At 44.3% G+C, this 18,072-nt stretch overlaps 1 protein-coding gene across 3 annotated transcripts in view; it reads right to left on the bottom strand.

Moving 5' to 3' along the window:
• The window catches only part of SHISA6 (shisa family member 6), a gene marked incomplete at its 3' end in the record, with an annotated part of 240,860 nt that overhangs the window by 9,395 nt on the left and 213,393 nt on the right, over positions 1–18,072 (bottom strand). For all 3 annotated transcript variants that reach the window (XM_080393203.1, XM_080393204.1, XM_080393205.1), the window contains one exon: positions 10,575–10,637. In XM_080393203.1, coding sequence (XP_080249329.1) covers positions 10,575–10,637 — 63 coding nt within the window. The remainder of the gene's footprint in view (positions 1–10,574; positions 10,638–18,072) is intronic.

Here is an 18,072-nt window from a genome sequence, read left to right as displayed (position 1 = left end):
TCTTAACAATGCAATAACCATCTTGGCTAATAAACTCTTGTTTCCTATTGCTTATGTATGTATCTGCACTCCTGGAATAAGGTTATTGTCTGGCAAAAAAACCCATAGCCCCAAGTGAGCATATAGCTAATGTGTCATCTCTCTGAGAACATTATTTTCTTGCTGATGACTTCAATCCATGTCTAATAGACTGACTGCAGGATTAGGAAGTGCATCACATTCATCAGAGTGCTGGAAACAATTGATTAGATATTATCCAGTAAACAGAGACTATATCAGCATTGAAACTATGTCCCCACTCCTATTTGTGCTTGTGTGGCAAGGACCCTGGGGTAACATTTCTTTGCAAATTTCTCAGCCAGAACCTGTATCTAATCTCCATTTTGCGTGAAGGTTTGGACATGCTGAAATAAGCCCAGTCATATGTATGGAACTTGTGTTCAGTGCCAAAGCAGGAGCATTAATTGACTGCTTGCATGAGGTGTGTGAAATTAAGTGCCACGCATTTATCTGATGGGCTTGTGCAGAATCAGTACATCTTCTTACTGCTTTTTCCATCCAGTCAGTCAGGAACAGACAGTAATGATTTTGGCAAATGACAAGTCACCTTGAAATCCACTACCCATCATTCAGCCAAATAAGGGATAAACTGAAATGACCAAAGATAATTTCAGGTGGTTTTTTGCATAATGCAGTTTGAGGGCAAGATCAGAGAACTGAGACTCTAGTAAGGAGAAATATCTTGTGCAATTTATATTCTATGACCAGTTCAGCAGAAGTTTCTCAGTAGTTCTTCACTCCTGCAATATATTTGAGTCATGTTTTTCTCTGGTCTCTCTTATTCTTTATTTTTTTTCTTCCTTTTTTTTTTTTTTAATTTGGTTTGGCTTGGTTTTGTGGTGTTTGTTGGCTCCTATGGGAAATGAAGGACATAATTAACAGGATGCAAATAAGTCTCCCCATTCCCTGCAATACAGCTAAGGTTAGAATTCTGGTTCCCCAGAATTCCCACTCATTCCAGTCCAGCTCTACATTCTGAGCAATGGGAGATGACCACTGGTGGGTAATCTCCCATGGTTACTGGGTTTACCTTTGAAAGTCAGTATTCGTCCACATTTTGCTCACTATCATCCTGCAGCCACACACCATTTTATGCTTCTCTGATACATCATGCATTCTGGGCACAATTTGCCAAGTTATTTGCAGAGGACCATGGGGGAAAGGAAGCTCACCCAGTACATGGCACATGCAACAAAGGTGGGAACATCATCCAGCAGTGTCGTTTCTCTTGGTTTCTGAATTGTCTTTGCTACAGCTTCAAAGCAACCATACCTTTTACAGCTAATGCAACACCTTAAATTCTGTCAGTGTGTCTCCAACTCAGCAGGAGAGGGCTCAACTCTGCAGCATTTCCTCATCTTCTGAGCATCAGCGGTTTCACAGTGCTCTGACCAGAGTGCCGTGTTGCTCCTGCCACTGGCAGGGCTGGTAGCATGGCACAGCACTGACAAAAACTCACTAGGCTGCACAAAGGGGGCACGATAAGCTCAGGAAGGGAGCAGGCACCTCTGTGGAGAAACACTCTTCCTTTGCAGCTCTAATCTCTCTCCTTGGATGCCTACCAAACAAGATCCGTGCATTTCTTTTGCTTCATAAGCCAGAATTGTTGGACCAGTCCAAGCCCTGTTGTATTTCCATGAGAACCAGCGGACCCCTGAGCCAGGCTCAGGAAGGCTCCCCTGCTCCATTCAGACCAGCCTCTTGCACAAACCCTTGGGAAGGGGCCACCCTGGCGCAGAGCTCTGCGCTGAGGAACCGGGAGCACTGCCTGCACCAACACGCTGCCAGAGGAACACGCATCCTGCCAAGTCCTGTGCCCTGAAAAGGAGATATGGCCCGCAGGTGGCATGTCACCTGCATGGGTGCTGGGGGGCTGCAGTTCCCCTGTGCACTGAGGACTGCCATTACAGCTGGCCTCTGAGTGCGAACACAGGTTTGCTCCATCGCTTTATGCACCCACTCCACTGTTTGGTAATCTATAAAGGAACAAAAGTCCCTCTAAGTCACGAGCGAGCCTCGTTTCGCTGGCTGTGCTTTGCAAACTTTCTGCAAGCACAGGGCTCAGAGGCAGTTTCAGGATTTCTAAAGCTGGAGACTTGTGGAGATTAGACCTCCAGTCTTCTTGAAGTGTCTTGCTCTGCCCCTGTTCTTGGAAGAGAGTTTCTGTTTCAAAGGGTGTTTACACGAGGCGCAGAACCTTTCATGTACAAGGACAGGAGCAGATGATACCCAAGACAAAAAAAAGTGAATTTATGGCAAAGTTTTAAACAAAGCTCAAGTGGCAAAAGGGATGTGCTCCATATTTGCATATGAGTCTGCACATATGTTGTGTGAATTCTGCAAGACATTTCAACAGATGCCTTTTAAAACATTCACCCAGAGAAAGCAAACAATGTCACCTAGGAGAAGCTGATACAACCAAGCCTTCTGCTGCTCAGCTTCAGCTCAGCATAGCTTCAGTCCTCTGTCAAAGCACACACTGCTCCACCAGCACTGCCTTCTGCTCAGCCATTTGAAGGCTCAGACACAAAGTCTTCTCCAGTTCCGATACAAGCTCTTACACAGGACCACACTCCTCAGAAAAACCTGGCAGTAGCTGATGACATTTGGCAGCTGCCTGTACCAAGACTTTGCACCTCTTGAGCCATCCTGGAAGTGACATACTGTTACAGCAGGCAAAGAACTGATGTTCACAGGCTCAAATTAAGATTTATTACATATATCTTCAATGTTTGTGGGGAGAACTATCTGTGTTTTCACACTTTTTTTGATGTTACAAACACTGTTATTAATAGTCTTTTGCATCTCTCATGAAGAATCTCAAAGAAGTTTATACGTTTTCAGGTCAGATCCTCCATGGTGTAAATCAGCAGCTCTCCAGTGAATAGCTGCCCTCAATTATATGAGCTAGAGAGGTGGGATTTTAAATTCAATCAGTGATAAAAAAATTCTGCATAGAAGGGTTATGAAGATTAGGTCTTCCAGGGCTCTCGGCTGAGAACTGGCCAGCAATCAGAAGGGGTAAGATGTGAAGAGGATGAGATACACCAGCACATTGCAAGCTGATGCCCTTAAATGCTACAATATATACACACAACATAATAATGTACCTGAATCATATCACCTTGGGGCTATTAACATGAAGATGCTTCTGAGTACACAAAGTACTTAACTGAATGTAGCATAGCTACATGCTACAGCACAGGGTGGAAGGAATAATGTTGCCAATTAAAATCAAAGGAAAAACTACAGAAAGTAGAATTGCACTTAGCAATCACAGCAGAAGACATGTTCACTTCTTGAGTTTGCTGCCTTTTCATGGGGATGCAGAAAACAACAGGCAGCTCTGGCACCAGAGCAGCCAGCATGTACAACTGTGCAGAACTGGGACTAGGACTAATTCTTGCTCAATTTGAGACCGTGCAATTGAAAACCATCAGGCTGTCAATTCATCCCACCACTGCAAGTGCCTCATGCTCAGAGCTTGCCATTGCATGGAGGGGAAGCTGGTTCAAAAAGGAAGATGCATCTGCATGTTTGGTCCTGGCAGCAGACAAAAAAAGGTAAAGGTAAAGCCAAAAAGCTGCTGAGATAAACAAACCATCCATCCTGAACAGGCCACGTGGGACGGTCTCCTAACAGCCCTTTGGGGCTAGGGTGAGGCACAAGCTCCCAGCAGGCTGAGGGCAGTGCACGGACCCCCCCAGCCTGCTGGGGGAACACAGGGAGCTCCGCACCCATGGCACTTCCAGTAATGTAAATGGCAAACCCCACTTTGTCTGAGCCGTTTTACATGTTCTGATGCTGTGATTTTGCCTCCAGAACTTTTGGTCTTTCTCACCCGTCTCACATTCAGTAGAGGAATAAAGACGCTGCTTCTCCTTGCTTACGGTTTGAGATCTTCTACTTCTGTAAGAGGAACCTGAGGCCAGTGTCAGAGTTATTTGGCTCGTGTTGGCCCCCTGCTCAACAACTGTTTTGCCACAGAGAGAAGCTCCTCAGGCTCCCTTCACAGATGAGGGTGGAGGCACAGTTACACAGCTGAGTTTTACCCCATGAGGTTCAGCATTTTATTTATGGTATGGTAGTCACCTGCTGGCTGGAACATGGGCCATGTCACGGGTGGCAGAACAGTATTTGTCTGCAAGTGAAGGCCCTCATGCTCAGCAGATGGGCTGCACCTCATGCTGAGAGGCTGTTTTAGCCCTGCCATACTGAGACCATGGAAAGAGAGATTCCTTGGTCCAAACTCACAATGTATTTGGTCTAAGAAGCAAAGAGCAGCTTCCTCAGTGCTGAGCACTTTCAGGAAAGCTGCCACTCAAGTCCTTTATCTGTTCTTAGCCACAGGGCTGTTGCCTGCCCTCTACATCACCGAATAAAGGCAGGTCAGCACACATGTCATCAGAGGGTGGTCACATCACTGTAGCTTAAGCGTGGCCCCCCAAAGCAGCACCTCCCTGCACGCTGGCTCTGCACTGTAGGGCACCCTTAGCAAAGTCTCAGGTCAAGACAGGTAAGTGGCGACCCCGAGTCACTAACGACTTTTCTCCAATCTGCTTCGGAATTGTGTAACTGGAGCTGTATTGCAGCACAATAATCTGCGCACTTCGCTTTGCAAAGTGGGTGGGCAAAGCAGCTGAATCGCTAGCTGGTATCCCCATCCCAATCCCAAACTGCACAGTCGGAACGCTGGCACGAGGCTGCCCAGTCCTGTCGGGTTTACCCAGTTCATCTCTCTTCCCCCGTTCATTAAAGCCCTGCTGCTTTGCAGGAAGAGCAGTGTACATAATGTATCTATTTGTTCTGTAGGTTATATTCTAGAGATCTGATTATCTTCTAATTTCCTCACATATATTTCTACTGGGGATAAATCTAATTTAAACAGTCCTTAATTGTTATGATTTTGTAAACAGTGTCTTAAACACAATAGACACAAAACTCTCAACAAATTGCTGGAGGAGATGTGACAGTACAGGGAGTCATTTTCATATCTTCTGGGATTGTCCCAAATTGAAGCTTCTGGTCTGATGTTAGAAAATTGATGCAAGAATTATTTCAGCAATATATCCCCCAAAGCCCTATTACTGTGTAGGAAGGAAGATGCCCTGGATTTTTGAAGTGAAGAAAAGAGAAAGAAGGAAGAAAAGAAGGAAACACAAGAAAGAAAAGAGAGCAAAGAAGGAAGAATGAAAAGAAAGAGAAAGGATGGTTGAATAAAAAGAAGAGAAAAAGCAACAAAAGAAAGAAGGAAGGAATATAAGAGAGACACACATGCATACATATGTATCTAGGAATTTGTTTAAAGTTCACATGGGTACAGCTACGAAATGAAATTTGCCTCCATCAGAGCAAGCACAGACATCACCTATGGAAAAACACTTGGCCAAATTAAAAACTTGATGTGAAGCCATTTGTTGCTTATGGTGGTTTGCCACATTTTGTGAGATGACTATCAAATGCAATGAACTGACATAAAAGTTATGATATGAACCTCCTGCTAACCAACTATATTATTTAGCAATGTTCTTGTTATTTATATAGATTAAAAAATGTTTATACAAAACTCTTTTGGTTAGCATAATTAAATACGCATTAAATATAATGAGATTAAACTTCAGTAGCCATAAAAATAATAAACTTTACAGAAACTGAGCCCAGGCAGTCAACATATATCCCTGTAGCTAATGCTACACTGCCTCAGTTCTGTTTTGTGCCCCTAGTTTCTTTTTTCCCCCCATTTTAGTGCTTTTATAAGACAAAAATTTTATGTGTTTATTTTGTATAAAGACTGAATAGCTACGCAAGATAAATTAATGTATCTAAAGAATTGCTTGCATTTCATATGTAAAACTTGTTTGTGCTTAGAAAGTAGCAACCGTGCGCTCACATTCACCTTTTAAATACAAACCCACATTTCCAAAAAATGCTGTAGAGTTCTTCATTTGCAGCTAAAATCTGCAGCTGATGTAGGACTAAAGTCTAGAGCTAGGGAAACCCACACCAATCTTCTGATTTCAGTGGAAGCGAGGTCTGAAGTCTGTCACTGAAAGCAGAATTTAGGCTGAGGTCTCTAAGGGACTGTAGGTAGCTCCGTAATGGGACGTTTCGTGTATCAACACCAGAAGAAAATCAACCGACTTTAAGATGTGGGATACTCAAAGTTTTGCTGGCTAATTCAGAGCCTTCAGCAACATCAGAAATAAAATCCTGGTATTGCAGAACACAGGCTGACAGCCTCACTGCCTGTGGTCACTCCCCTTGATCTCCATTGGAATTGCCTTCCCCAGCACATCACATTTTCCCAGAACAGGACAGACATACATTTTGCCCCTCTGCAAATCCTCTGCACCAGCCAGGCAGGGAGGAAAGGGAGACTTTCTTCTCTCTTTCTATTAACTGCGCTGTGAACAGCACTATGCTAATTAAATCATAGCAGCCTGACAGAACAGATTATATATAATCCCACCATTAATTAATAGTTATTCCTTTCTGCAACAGAAGAGTTCAGTGTAATCACACCGGTGATCTCACAGCCACACAAGCACTGCGATGGGCACAAACGCCTTTGCATCCAGAGGCTGCTCAGCAAGAGTGACAAACCCCCAGGGCAGGTTAAAGCAGAGGGTCTGGGGGGCTTTAACCCTGGGAACCTGATGTTGGAGCTGAACCTCTCGGAGAGCTAAGGGCAAATCTGCTTGCTTTTTTTATTTCCCGATTCCTTGTGAGCAATAGGTTGTCCTTATCCCCTTTCATTTGATTCTTTGCAGGTAAAAAACTGCCCCAGCAACACGAGGGCGCGCTGGCATGCGGTGCCGATGGACATCGTGTGTGCTGCTGGAGGGGCCGCGGCAGTGGCATCCGCAGGGAGCAGGACACGGGCAGCGTCGGTCCATGGGAACAGCCGTTCACCATCCTCTGCCTTTCTCAGCTGAACAAAGACAGCGCTGCTGCCAGGGGTGCAGCGAGGTGCCCCCAGAACGCTGCCTGGTGGAACGGCTGCCCCACTGCGAACCCCAATCACTCCCGCACACTACGGTCCTGTTAGGATTCCCAAAACCTTTGGGGAAATGAATGGTTTGGTGCCATTTGCTTACATTTTGCAAAGGACTAGCCAGTACAGGAAGGGGAAAGGGGGGCACAGGGAACTTGGCTTCCATCCCTCCGCCACGAGGAGGTCTCCTGCGGAGCCCTGAGCCCCACGTCTGCCACAGGCAGGTTGTGGAAAGCCTCTGCTGCCCAGCACTGGGTTATACGAGTTTGGAGACTCATTGTAATGGGAATTATAGGAGAAGGTAAGAAACTGGTGAAGTTCCTATGACAGTAGGAGATAGGAGAGAGATCACAAGTCCAGAGCAGCTGAGCTCTCATCCCGACAGCTATTCCAGTTTTCAACAGCTCACACTTCCCTTCACATATACCATGCCAAGTGCATCCCTGCTGGATGGGGCAGATCTCAGGGATACTATAGGGAGCTCCTCCCAGCAGGGAAGGGATTCTCTGGCCGTTTGGGCTGAAGCATTTGTTTGGTGGCATGCCACCTACAGCCACTGCCCTGCTTGCTCTGTGCAGCCTGAAAACCTTTTCTTGCTTGTTTTACTTCAGTTAAGAGTGAGCTGAACTCAGGCCACATGCAACACAGGGCATGTCTTGAGCCTCACACTCACTTCCTTCCCTCTTCTGCTCCTTTCAGGTGGCGTCACTGCATGGTGGGTGCTAGAGATAGGTTAAGGGACAGAGTTCACGAACATGGTGTTCATAAAGGCAACCCCCATCCACCTACAAATTTGCATGATCACACAGAAAATGCAGCCCATGTCCTACCAAGGAAGGGAATTAAACTAAATCTGTGGTGTTGCTGAACTATCTCAGAATTTCAGCAGTATTATGCATACAGCAAGCTCTTTTGGTGCTTTATTTTAAAGGTCCACATATCTTTTAGACTCACCAAGCAATGGCTCACCAGCAACAGCACAAATGAATATCACGAACAAAAGCGTCCATGACCATATGGATAACTTAGAAATAAAATATAACTCGGAATCATGCGGTTATTTGTAGTCAGATCATTCAAGTCACTTTGTACAACTACTGAGAGAAAGTAAATGCAAGAAACGAGTGGAGAAAAAAAGTGAAAGTTTCTAATCCAGACTGTGAGTGTATCTGCTTTGATTTTGGTCTTTCAAGTACATTAAAATGAAAAGCATCTGTGAGGGCCAGAAGGAAGTTTAACTGGTTTAGCACATGTTGTTACCTTGAGTTACTCGGTGCAATAGGGACCCGATGACGGAGCTACATTAAAACGTCTGGGCAGCAACAAGGGTAAACGGGACCCACCTGGCTCTGCTGGGGCAGCTCTCAGAGCCCAGCACGTGCTACATTTGAACAAGTAGTAACACCAGAGAGAAGGCGATGCAATTACAAACCCTCTTACTCCACCTTTTTCTTCTCTTTTTCTCAGGAAGGTAAAAAAGGAAACAAAATAAGTCGTCTAAAGATCATTTGAGGCTGTCAATTCAGGTTCAGTAAATACTCCCGTGTTACTGCCAGGTTTAAAGCTGACGTTATTTCTCCTGTGTTTTTTGGGAGACAGAAAAAAAAACAACCCACCCTAATAACGTAGTCTTAAAACTTAAAATAACTTGCAGGCCATGGAGCTGCCAGACCCACCCTCCAGGAAGCAGAAACACCAAAGGTTTCAGGTGACCTTTTCAAGGGCATTTGTTCTCCCACCCTTTTCTGCAGCCAAGCAGCACGAAAATCTCTGTACAAGAGCACAAATGCACAATAATCAATTCCAGAATAGTTATCAGGATGAAGTTGCAGAATTAAAAACAAAAGCCAGAACAAAAAGAATAACAAAGACGACAGAGATTCAGAGCTGCAAGACGTGTATATTAAGATGATATTTGCCCATCACTTACTGGCTCCCCAGCAGAAGGAAGGTTCCAGCTGCAAATGCTGGAAGAATATATCACATTCAAAGGGTAAAAGGGTGGAGGGAAGAACAAGGACAAGACCAAGACAAGGGACCAGCAGATGGGAGAAGAAAGCAGAGACCTGAGGGTTCACTCAGAGGTTGGACAGAGATGGGGGAACCACTGATTTGGGTGGCAGTGACTGGTCTGGATTTGAGTGGAGCCAGGAAGCTGCAGGTGATCTGACCGGGGTCTGTGATTGCCAGGATGCAGGGAGGGAGATGCTGCCACCCTCTGCTGCCAGTCTGAGGCCAAGGAAACCAAAAGGAGGTAGGAGCTAGGGCAGAGGAGGGCTGGGGGGACAGGGCTGAGCAGAGAGGGGCAGGGTTTCTGGCCATGGAGGAAGTGAAGAAACATCTACAGGCTGGGATAAGATGGTGGAGACAAAGGGAAAGGAAAAGGAGTATCTTCAAATAGTGTCTGAACTCTTGAAACTGGCTAAAGATTGACATGGGGCATCCCCAAGTTTGTTAGGTCAGGAGGACTGGATAGAGAGATGCCAGTAAACATGCTGAACCACGTGCAGAGGTAAGACAAATGAAAATCATGAAAATCATGTTTTTTCAGAGCTCAGCAAGAGCACAGAAGGGGTATTGACACTTAGGATGCTGTCTGGGTGCAAAGACCAGACCCAGGGAAGCTCTGGAGGAACTCTGGAAGGGCTGCTCTCACCCTTTGGAGGGATGGGCAGACAGGTTATGTGGTGGTGACAGGCTGCCCCAGGCATCTCCCGAGGTGTCACTTCTGAGGTTACGGGAATAAGTTAGTGCTGGTCCACCCCGTGCTGGGTTTAGGGACATGAAAGGTGCTCTGGGTTTCATAACTTCCTTGGGTCAGAGAAACATCAAGTTTCCATTGTAAAATAAAGGGGATTTGGAAGGATGTGAGAGCAACCCCTGGAACTGGTTGAGAAAAAGGTGCTTCTGTTTATGAAAGTGGGCAGATGGAGTCCTGAATCGCTTCGTGGTCTTCACCTATCCTGCATATTAGAAACCAGAGAGACATTGTGCAGTGGATCGGGGGCTTCAGACAAGCAGACCCATGCAAGTGTTGGCTGGGCAGCTTGGATTTAGTTGCAAATCCAAACTCTGGCCACATATTGTTATGCCAAAACCATGTCAGCTCAGGAGCGCTTGCCCCATGTTCACTGTCCTAACCTATCTCAGAAATATGCACAAGCAGCACTATCAGCTGAGTGGCTTGGCTGATAAGATGGGCTTTTCTTTGGTTATCATTTTTACCGTTTTGGCCAGTTAAATCTAACAGCACTTTGCTGATGTAAAAGGGGGAAAGGAGCAATCAGACGTGAGGAAACACAAGGATGACAGGTAAAATTTAAAAGACTAGGCCATATTTCATTGTGCACACCATTTAAAAATATGGTCCCACGTTTAATGTTAATGGAAACCATCATTCATGCATCATTGCCATAGGAACATTTCTATTAACATTAAACATACTTTGATACCAGTAAATGTTACTGGCTGGCAGAGGAAAGTTACAACATGTGTAATTTTGCTCTTTGTTTTCTCTTACCATGTGTAGGTGTCTGGGTGGCACTGTTTAGTATCAGGTGATTATAATTTTGTTCTTGGTCATCTGAAATTCACAGAAAAAAAACTCCTTTAAGAAACAGCTTAGCATACCCACGATCTGCAGATGATAATTACAGCTCACAGTATTCACAGGAAATCTCAGCATGATTAAAGAAAGGAGAAGAAAATGCTTAAGAAAGCAGAAGATTCTGTTATGTAGTTCACTTAAAATTCCAGATGCACGAAGAACATGATAATGGGAAGCTGCTCCCCTTCTGCTGAGCCTGCAAATTAGAGTTATCTGCAAAGGTAAGAAGCATGTCCAGACAGGACCAAACCACAGCTGGTGTACCAACATCAGCAGTGTGTTCCTGGGAGCTGCTGGAACCTGCAGCCCCTACTCCACTGCTCCCCCTCCATCCAGCATAGAAGTTTTCGGCATCTTAACCCCAGCTATACAAAAACCAGTCTCTCCCACTGTGACCACACCACAACAACAATGTCCTGTGTGAGTACAGGGAAAGATCAAATAAGTGGCCTCATAAATGCAGGGAGTAGAGTTAAATAGCTGCACATGGGCTCTAGATCTTTTTCCCCTGAGAAGTGGGAATCCTGTAAGACCTGATGCATTCAGCATTAAATGCACTGCGCTGCAAAGTAGGAGGAAGGATCTAGCACTGAGGTTAGTAACTACCATTTGGGTGGGAAAACAACCTTCTCTCTTTCTCACTGTAATAAAACCATTAAAGAAGTGACTGCTGATAGGCTTCTATCATCTCTAGCTTCCAGACAAGCCTTCAAGAAGGAATGAACTTTGTCTGGATCTTTACAACCCATTATGGAAATGTATAGAATGTATGGAAATGTGAGAAGAGATTTCAAGAAATCTTCTTGCACCTCATGCTCTCCCAGTGCAGGATGGGCTAGTCTGACATCTAGTCTGCTATTCTTAGAAACCTATCACTGATATTTCATTTTCTCCCCAGAAGATCTGTTTCATTAGGTCTTTCTTACTGCATTTTAGGGCAATTGTTTCTTTCTTCTCTACCAGGGACATGGAGAAAATCCCCTTTATTTCTGCAGTAGCTCTTTATGACAAAGCTGTTGCTATGTGTTCTCTTAACTTCATTCTTCAGGCTAAACAATGCCATTTCCTTTATGTTTCCCTACAAAACTTGCTTTGCTTTCGGTTATTGTCATTCTAGCCTCCTGGGTTCTCTCCAGTTGACCTACATCCTTCTCAAGTCTGGGGCGCAGTCTGGGGCATGTTTCTGAGGAGAGACCTTACCAGTACAGGGTGGAGTGGCTGGGTTTTTCCCAGTCATCTACTCTTGTTCACACAAACTTGCATGGTATTATTTTTGCCTGATTCACAAAGTTTGTGATACTTCATGATTCCTTATTGCTTTTCCAGAGAACTGCTACCTGTCAAATCATTCTCCAACATATACAAAGCTTTTTAGTATTCCTGTTTCAGTCCAATGCATAGCATTTTTCTCCACTTAATCAATTTATTTTCAGCCTATTTATCCAATTTGTCAAGAACATTTTAAATTCCAATCCCATCCTCTAATAGACTTATGGTCATCCAATCTTCATATCATCTGCAAATTTAATAAGCAAATTCCTTTTCCACCAGTAACAAAAAGGCTAAATGCAGAACCACATCAATTCAGCCTCCTACGGATATTTAGTTACCTTTTGTGTTTAGTCAGCTGTTGTGGCACCTACCCCATAGAGGTTCATTCAGAACATGCTTCTCAAATTAGTCTCACATTACTTTCCCAGAAACTACTGAAAATCTTGCTAACGTCATGATCCTTAATATAAGTTGTTTCCTCCTGGCCACAAAACACAGTGGAAAATAAAAATAAGATTTGTTTGACATGATTTGTTTCTGAGAAGTTCATGTTGGCTGCTACTTTATCTCGCTGGAAACTCATCTCCCTGCACAGCATGCTGAGTGTCTATGCACAGCCAGGATTAAAGTCAGAGGTTGTTTATTTGGATGACAACAGGCTAGACACCTTAGCTTAGTTACTTCTCCATCTGGAAAATAAATGTTATATACACAGACAGCTGAAAATATAAGGGATATTAGCCTGGCTGCCAGTATGTGATGAGCAAACCTTGAAAAGAGACCAGGTTCAGATAAATGCCTGAAGTGCCCTTGAATAAGCGGCATACAGGTCACCTACATTAGAATTTCCCTTTGGATCCTCCACTGCTGGCTAGTTTTAGTGAGCCAAAATCCTGCAGTAACTGCTTCCATGACTTTACTTCCATTTCTGTTCCTCCATATAGTCTAATTTCACTTTAATATGAAAACTAGAGCAAAAGATGGGTGGCACATTAAAAATTGGGTATTTCTGAAATCCCTGTAGCTGTCTGGAGGGATTTTCAGAGATATGGGATCAGATGGGACACTTTTCACCTAGTTCCCAGCAAGCATGACACAAAACCCCGCTCACTAATTTCTGCATTAGGTTTTGACTCTTTCTGGAGTTTAAACAGACCTTTTCAGTAACATGATTTTAAAAGATTGTATGTGATGATATGTCTGATACATGTCTGAAAGAAAGAGCTGCAGTATTTCTGGTCTCCTTTACCAAAATCAGCAATACCATTTAGGTCTTAACTGAGTCATCTGGCTTTGACTCCTTTTAGATCTTTCATATTTTTTTTGGTGTGACTAAGAAACCAATTTATTACTAGAAAACTCTTCCACATGTATACATGTCTAGATCATCAGGCTTATCAAGCAACAACTCAATTATTCTTTTAGATAACCTAATTATTCTGTGCTTCTGAAAAGCTGTGGGACTACGGTCTGGGGCAGTCTGTATAGACTTATTCAGATTTTGTTCATGACATTGTCAAACAGAAATGTACTTCGAATATTACTGGTATTTACTCATTCTAGTGGGGCCACTGCAACTGCCAGACACACAGATCTGGAGCAGTCTCTGCAGAATCTTTAGGGGTTTTGGTTGCAAAGGCAGCTGGTTTGTACGGTGTACATCAGGGATGTCTGTCCCTGAGAATTACTGTTTCTCTCCTATGGCTGGTTTTCTGTTATCAAGTTCATAAAAAGCACAGAATCACTGAGGCTGGAGGCACTTCTGGAGATCATCTAGTCCAACGCCCTGCTCAAAGCAGGGTTAGCTACAGCCGGTTGCCCAGGACCGTGCTCATTAGGGGTTTGAGTATCTCCAAGGATGGAGACTCCAAATTTTCTCTGCAAATCCTCTTCCAGTGTTCAACCACGTGCACATTAAGGAAGTTTTTTCTTATGTTTAAGTGGAATTTTCTGGATTACCCTTTGTGCTCATTGCCTCTTGCCCTGTCACTGGGCACCACTGAGAAGAGCCTCACTATCTTCTTTACTTACACATAAATACTATTTACATACATTGATAAGATCCCCCTGAGCCTTCTGTTCTCCAGGCTGAAAAGATCCAGCTCTCAGCCTCTCCCATCACAACAGATGCTCCAGTACCTTAAACATCTTCCTGGCTTTTGACTGGACCCACTCTAACTTGTCCATGTGTCTCCTGTATTGCAGAGTCCATACCTGGTCCCAGCACTTACAGATGTTTCTCACCAGTACTGAGCACTTCCTTGACCTGCTGGCAATGCTCCTCCAACAGCAGACCAGGATGCTGGTGGCCTTCCTTGCAACAAGGGTGCATTGCTTGCTCATGTTCAGCTTGGTGTCCATCACATAATTTATTGGTTATTTTATTGACCACTTATTACCTCATTTATAAGTTATGACATCTATTTTTTCCAAGTTGTAAACTAGGTAGTAATGAACCTGTTGTATTTTTTTGATGACCTCTCCTTGACATTTGCAGCTGATAAGTTCATTGAGCATGACTATATTGCTATACAGCCACTTAGAATTGTAGAATCGTTTAGGTTGGAAAAGACCTTTACCATCATCAAGTACAACCGTTTACCTGGCATTGCCAAGACCACCAGTAAATCATGCCTCTAAGCACCACATCTACACGGTTTTAATACCTTCAGGGATGGTGATTCCACCACCTCCCTGGGCAGCCCGTTCCAATGCCTGGTCACCCTTTCAGTGAAGACATTTTTCCTAATATCTGATCTAAACCTCCCCTGGCACAACCTGAGGCCATCTCTTGACTTTCTCTCAGGTAGCTGTAGAGAGCAGTAAGTGCTGAGTACATCTGCCCTTGTCCTGCTGGTACTTCTCCCCTGAAAGCCTTAGAAAGTCAGCTATTTCCCCAAGCAGGTCTCCATCCTTCCACATGGGTTGTATAGTACCATGTAGTTCCTGTGCTAGTCCCTTTGGGTTTCAGCCAGGTGTAGGGTGCAGTCATACAAGGTAGCTAAGGACAGCAAGGACTTCCAGCCTGCCTGCAGCAAAGCCGATTTACAAATTGAATCACAGAAAACATCCAAACTGTTTGTCTTCTTCTCAACTAATGCTGCTCACACGCTGCAGGAGCTGTCAGATAAAAGGTTACACAGAGACAGAGACACGTGTGTGTGAAATGCAAGCGTTTAAAGCAGTAGCAGATGTAGCTTGGACACGTTAATTGTTCCAGAAGGGAAACAACAGAGGCTGCTCTCTCCTGAAAACACAGACTACTCCGGTCCAGTCAACTTACACAACCTCACTCCTGGGTGGAATATTGTCTTCACTGAAGGCACCTCTGTCTACATGAATAGGAACTACTGTCTTCTGGTTCTGATCAGCTTTCCATTTCATCCCAAGTACTTTCTCTTTCCCCTTCCCTTTTTTCCCCTCGAAAAAAACTCAGGTGCTTTGAGGCTACTGCTTAAAAAATGGCATCCAAAATAGTCAAACCCTGAGTTATTGGTATTTTCATGTGGCTGAGCTAATCAGGCATCTGAATGCAGCACCATTTCCCACTTCTGTAGCCTATTGTAAACACGTTCTAAGCAATAAAAAGCTTTAAAATGATGGTTGAGCCATCCTGCACCTCTTCAGGTTTAACAAGATAATGCTGTTAATTGTGAAGTGCCAGTTAGGCAGAAGCATATCTATTGTAGAGACAAAGATCTGAGTTCAAAGCTATTTAGGAGGAAACTCCATTAGGGAAATAAAGGATTCACAGTGCGCTGAATTGCCAGACCACAATACGAAATTTCTGAGCACAGCTGGGGGAGAGATCAGATACAACAACCAGCAGAAAGAACGAGACATTTTGCTGCCAGAAGGGAAACCAGTGCTCCTAGCCCCTTTGCAACCGGGGGGAAGGCATGCAGACAGCCAGGGGGGTTCAGGTCCTGACACCTTGGTCAGACCAGGCGTGTCCTGCAGGATGAGGTGGTTTCTGCTGTGCCTGGAGTCAGGGCTCAGACAGATGTCTCGAGGTACAAAACCCCAGGTAACTGATGAAGAAAACTAAATAGTCCCCAAAGAGTTCCCATTGCACATCTTGCCCAGGAGATCCTCTTAAGAAACAATCTTTTTGTGTAAGGACTTAACCTTTCCTTTGGTACTTGGTTTTAGTCTTCTCTAGGGTGTATTTTTTCAGTCTCAGGGATTTTGTATCTTTTTTATTGTTAATAAAACCTAGATTTATTGTGTTCTATAATGGAAAAAATATCAACTGTCAGAATATGGAAAGAAAATGCTGTATTTTCCAGCCTGTCTTCCCTAATAAAATTCCTTATAAAAACTGCAAAGCAAGGATATTTTTAATATATGCCAACTATATTACAGATATATGACGGTTCTGACAGTCATGCAATATTTTGCATTAGTTTTACAGCATTTCTTAAAACATTAGAAACTGCTCTGAAACCTATAGTCAACAGGACAAAAGAAAAGGACTGAACAGGAGCAATCAGCCTGTGAAATGCTATTTCTCACCTTCTGCCCCTCTGGTCTTTTCAGCAACCTCAGCGTTTGCCTACCTTCAACCTTTACTCCCCAGCTAAGGTTTTCAGAGAAGGATGCAACAAGCGGTTTATTTTTTTGATGACAAGATAACTGTTCGGCATCCACACTAATGCCGTGAAAATCCCTTTCAACAGCTAATCTTCCAGACTACTTAAAGACGACAAAAGACTTCAGGCTGTAGGAACTGAAAGAAATGCAGACCACAAAGGCAAGGAGGAAAGCAGACCAAAAACCTAGCCATGAGAACGTAAACACTTTCAGCATATAACTACTCATTTATCATCCGCCTGCACCCCTCTGGCATTTTCTACTTATAATTTGCAGTCCAGAGGGGAACCCTTGGGCAAATGTCCTTTAACTGCTGCTGTGCTGGTCAAGCAAAGCTGAGCAGGGTGCCCGGGCAAGGGGAGCAGGCATCAGTCCTTTGCTCTGCAAAAGCTTTTCCCTTTAGTTTAGGATGGACTGAGATGGTGACAGGTGGCAGCTTCCAGCACTGGGGGTCCTCCCAGGCAACTGGGGAGGCCAAGCCACAGTCCTCTGCTCAGGAAGGCTTACCCAGCCAGCCAGGACTCTGCAGTGCCTTATCACAGGTGATGAGCATATGAATACTTAGCCTAATAGATCATTAAATCCCAGCTGTCTTTCATGTACGTTAGCCAATAACTAATTACTTTATACTTTTAGGCTGTGCATATCCTGCTTGCAGAGTGTTCCTGCACCTGGCTAACGATACCTAAATGAACTGACCCCAAAAAAAAGGGACTGTAGCAAGGGGCACGCAAGACAAAACCCAAAATTAAGCTACTAGTAAAGTCAGCATGTCAGCCATTAAAAGGGTTGCAAATGCCAGATTAAAGGCTGTCCCCAAACCCTTAATTTGATATTCCTTATGTCAGGTTTTTGTTCTACCATTCTAGCCTATTTTTCAACTGTAATCCTGTGACTCATTCATTGAACAGGATGCTCGGGGAATAAGGCAGCTACTCAAGAGTTATTTTAATCCTCATTAAGCGGTGAATGGCCCTGTTCTTTAGTATCCCACACCATCCAAATCCTGCACTGATTATGGAACTGTTATTTTCCATGCAGGCTTTCCTCTAGCACTCATCTAAGCCTCACAAACAGCTTCCAGCCTCCCATCGCAGGTGGGGTGGGGTCCATCAGCCCCAGATTTAGGCTGAGCCAGAGAGCAATTGTACTCGCATCTGCAAGGTTTTAGTACTTTTAAGGAACAGCTGTGGAACACTCAGGTCAGATTTTTCAGATCACACAGGGGACTTTTAATAGGATTTTGCAAGCATAAATCAGATGCTAATTAATCATACCTCTTTTGTGGGGAAGGTAAAGCAGGTGCAACTGTTCCTGGTTCACATGTGGGGAAGATGAAGAAAGCAGGTGGAATCACTTCTCTGCAGCCATGCAGTAACACAAGGAGGACTGGAAATGCTCCCCCAGCCCAGCTCAACCCCAGGCTTGTTACTGTCCATCACAACCCTGCCGGGTGCAGCGGCATGAGCATACCCTGCCTGGGGCAGCTCACTAGAGCTCAACACTCTTGCACATCATGTTGCAGGTGTTTGAAACTTAAGGAACA

This window comes from Falco punctatus, assembly GCF_963210335.1.
Source record: "Falco punctatus genome assembly, chromosome: 1".
Classification (NCBI taxonomy): domain Eukaryota; kingdom Metazoa; phylum Chordata; class Aves; order Falconiformes; family Falconidae; genus Falco; species Falco punctatus.
This window is presented reverse-complemented; position numbering and strand designations above follow the sequence as displayed.